The sequence below is a fragment of the Cicer arietinum genome, chromosome 4, assembly GCF_000331145.2.
Source record: "Cicer arietinum cultivar CDC Frontier isolate Library 1 chromosome 4, Cicar.CDCFrontier_v2.0, whole genome shotgun sequence".
NCBI classification, from domain to species: Eukaryota; Viridiplantae; Streptophyta; class Magnoliopsida; order Fabales; family Fabaceae; genus Cicer; species Cicer arietinum.
The window spans coordinates 40,576,835-40,580,324 of record NC_021163.2 but is presented as its reverse complement, the minus strand read 5'-3'; the positions used below and the strand labels follow the sequence as shown (position 1 = coordinate 40,580,324).

Below are 3,490 nucleotides of genomic sequence, written 5' to 3'. Positions count from 1 at the left end.
TATATATATATATATATACTCGTTTTGTTTTAAAGATGATAAATTATACCGTAATTAACTCAGACGTATAATTAACTCAAACAATAAAGTCATATGTTTGAATCTGGGATAAGACGTCTAACTTAATAATATCAACATATATCAGTTGAGTTAGGGATTAAGAACTCCTTCTTTCCCTTTTTATAAGCATATCTAACATTTTTTCACATATATTAAAAAATGTAGTTGGTGAATAAAATGTCTCCATTTTATATGTAGATCTTTTTAAAATGTCTTTTATATAACTTTTCGTATTCCAAACACATGTAAAAAAAGATCTGAAACACAGTCTTATATGGTAACTGCAACACACATAAAAATACAAATTTATTTAAAGGCAGGCACCAAAAGAAAAAATTGAAAAACTCAAATTTAAACACTTTGAATCTTTAAAATTGAAAGAAAATCAAAACACGACATTACATCGATATGAATCGAGTAATTAAGAAACAAATGTGAGATTGGTGAAGAGTAGTGAATCATCTTGTTTAGAATTCCTTGTGAATCAACAAACTAAGGGATTTTTCATTTTTCTAAGTTTGAAATGTTATGGATTTGAAAGGTTATAGGCCTCATGAATGTTTTAGGTTTTTAAATCGAAGAAGATCATAGATTTTTGAATTTATGGGTTTGAAGATGAATGAGACGAAAAAAATGACAAAACTTAATATTTTATGATAGAAATTAACAAAAATGACCAATTTGATTAACAAAAGTATAGTTAAGAGACTAAAATCAAACACAATAATTAAGAAATTAAAGTAAAACCAGAAAATAAGTTAAGAGACTAAAAGAATAATATAGTCAACATTGTAATTAGATTGTGAAAACTAGTATGTTGAAATTTCATTACACTTTTATCTAGAAGATAATCAAACAACACGCTAATAATGAGACACATATATATTCCTTTTTTTTTAACCAATTGACTTGTGAACAACAATTTCTTTTAACTAATTGAAAAGTGATAAATATCATGTGAATGTTATGATTTTTATAATAAATTATCATTAATATACTATAATACTTTTATTTTTATTTAAAAGATATTTAAAATATACACTAATAATTAAATACACATAACCTCCATACACACATGTTGCATAATATTGGTTATCATTAAAATAGAAAATATAGAATCAACAGATTTAAGTTTTAAAAATTTGTTATGAAATATTTCAACTTTATTTAGTAAATAAAGTATTTGAAATTTCATTCAACAATATAGTACTAGTATTATATACACAACTATATTTTATGATTCAATGTCGAATCTTTATCTCTTTGATGATAGTTCATGAGACTAATTTGATAGATTAAAAATAGTATAAGGACTAACATGATGATTGCTTATAATTATATTTAAGGGATTGCTTATAATTATATTTTTATGGTTCACATGCTAAATAAAATAGGTAATGATGGGTCAAAAGCCAAACCAATCGTTTATTCAACTATTTACTTTTAAATTGATAGAAATACTTATATATCACTCACTCGTTAAAGAAATTCTTACATCTATCAAAGTAGGTGAATTTACAATCTTATGGGTGTGAGCCAAATCAATCAACTCTTTACTAAAGGTTATTTTAAACATTTTGAAAATTTTATTTTAATCTTAAAAATTAAATCCAAACACAATTTTAATAATTTAAAAAAATGATAAAAATGAAGTTTAGTCTTATAAAATTTCAAAATTTTATTTTTAGTCTTTATAATTTTTTTTTAACTTTTAACTTAAATTTTTTTTATTAGTTCTTAATTCTTATTTTAAAAAAGTATTTAAAAAAAAGTATTTTTAATCTTTAAAAAATTCTCTTTTAAATCGAAACAAAAATTGAATTAAAGTATTTTTAACTAAACTTAAAATGTATTAATGATTAAGGTCTATTGCTATTGAGTTGATTTCACCCTCCAATAACCAATAGTCTCAGTAGTGTCCTTACCATATGAACCAACTTACATGAAGGTGACATTTTATTTACTTTTGTTACTAAAAAAACAGTATACACGAAGATAATCATTTTTTGTTTATTTTTTACCAGACATAGGAAAAGATTTAATAGACCAAGATAACAACAATTGTTTGTTGGTACATAGAAATTCTATAAATAAATAAAAATGAGTACTATTTTTGAGTGTACCTACCTCGATCAGCACTATCAAAAATGGGGAAGAGAACTCTCTCTTCCATTTGAGCATGCTCCATCATCACTTCCAGCAACTGAGAGTAGCTCTTTCCGAATTTCATCACCTCCATCTTCCAACTCCCCATCTTCGGATCAACGGCTTTCCTCCCTCCACGTGTTGCCAGATCTTCCGCCCATCTCACCAACCTCTCCACGTGCCACGTCACGCTCTTATGCTGCAGCCCCACTACCTTTACCATCAACGAAATCCTTCCATCCTCACTCTCACCACCACTCGCCGGCGCTGCGGACGGTGCCTCCACCGATAGATCCGGAAACCGCGAGTCAATAAACCGTAGAAGCGCGTCGCGGGAGCCTAACTCAATCTCGGACCTCATTGGGACTGTAATCAGGCTCTCCCAGTTGGATCTTACCGCACGCGCCGTCTCATGCGGTGGTGCCGGCGACGGCTTAGGAGGTGGAACAAAGTCTGACGAAGCATTATTTTGGAGAAGAGCGAAGCGAATGTATGTAGAGATAATACTATCCGGTGTGCCGTGTAACCGGACGGTGGGGTACGCAGTGGCTCCGTCGTTGGGTAAAATCTCTGCCGTTAGTTTTTCGGTGGAGCTTAAACAGCTTCCCATTTTATAAATAAATAAATAAATAAAAAGTTTGAGAAGGATGAGATTGCAATTAGTGTGGATTTTGGGGAAGCAAACATAAAACGGAAAAGGGTGTCAGAAATACATAAAATGTTGGATGGAGGAAGCAATGTTTGGGAAGAAAGAACGATGGAAGGTGGTAAAGTTGGAAGGTTGTGATAAAGAAGAAAATAGGGGTTGTTTGATGTGTTGACGAAGTGAAAGTGACAACTTTAAGAGATGGAAAGTAGTAGTGAATGTACGTATGCACAGGGGTGGCTTGGAGATGAAACAATGAATCATGATCACGTGGTCTATTGTGGAATGTCAAGTGAAGTGTGAGAATATGGAATTTTTGCATAATATTCCTTTTTTTTAAATTAATCGATATATTTTACGTTGAAATTTAGATTTTAAATATTTTTTTTTTACATTCAGTATGTTGCATTTAGACCTCAAAACAGAAAGAATAAAAAATAATTTTTTAGTTGGTCATAGAGTAGAAATGCAACCTCCTAATAAAAAAAAACAGTATAACATTTTAGTATATAAATTTAAATATAGAATATATTAGTTAAGTTTTTTTTTTTTAAAACAATATATATATAAAAAAAACCTGATACTATATCAACCATTTATTATATAGACTTGATTGTAGTTTTATTTCCTATATTTTAA

The 3,490-nt window shown here is 29.3% G+C and overlaps 1 protein-coding gene across 2 annotated transcripts in view; it reads right to left on the bottom strand.

Moving 5' to 3' along the window:
• The window catches only part of LOC101492069 (uncharacterized), an 8,210-nt gene extending 5,078 nt beyond the window's left edge, over positions 1–3,132 (bottom strand). The window contains exon 1 of one of the 2 annotated variants that reach the window (XM_073367072.1): positions 2,188–3,132. In XM_073367072.1, the coding sequence (XP_073223173.1) occupies positions 2,188–2,815 (628 nt within the window). In that variant the 5' untranslated portion in view covers positions 2,816–3,132. The remainder of the gene's footprint in view (positions 1–2,187) is intronic. The other variant, XM_004514656.4, reaches the window with a different exon arrangement.
• Between the last annotated feature and the right edge of the window lie 358 nt (positions 3,133–3,490).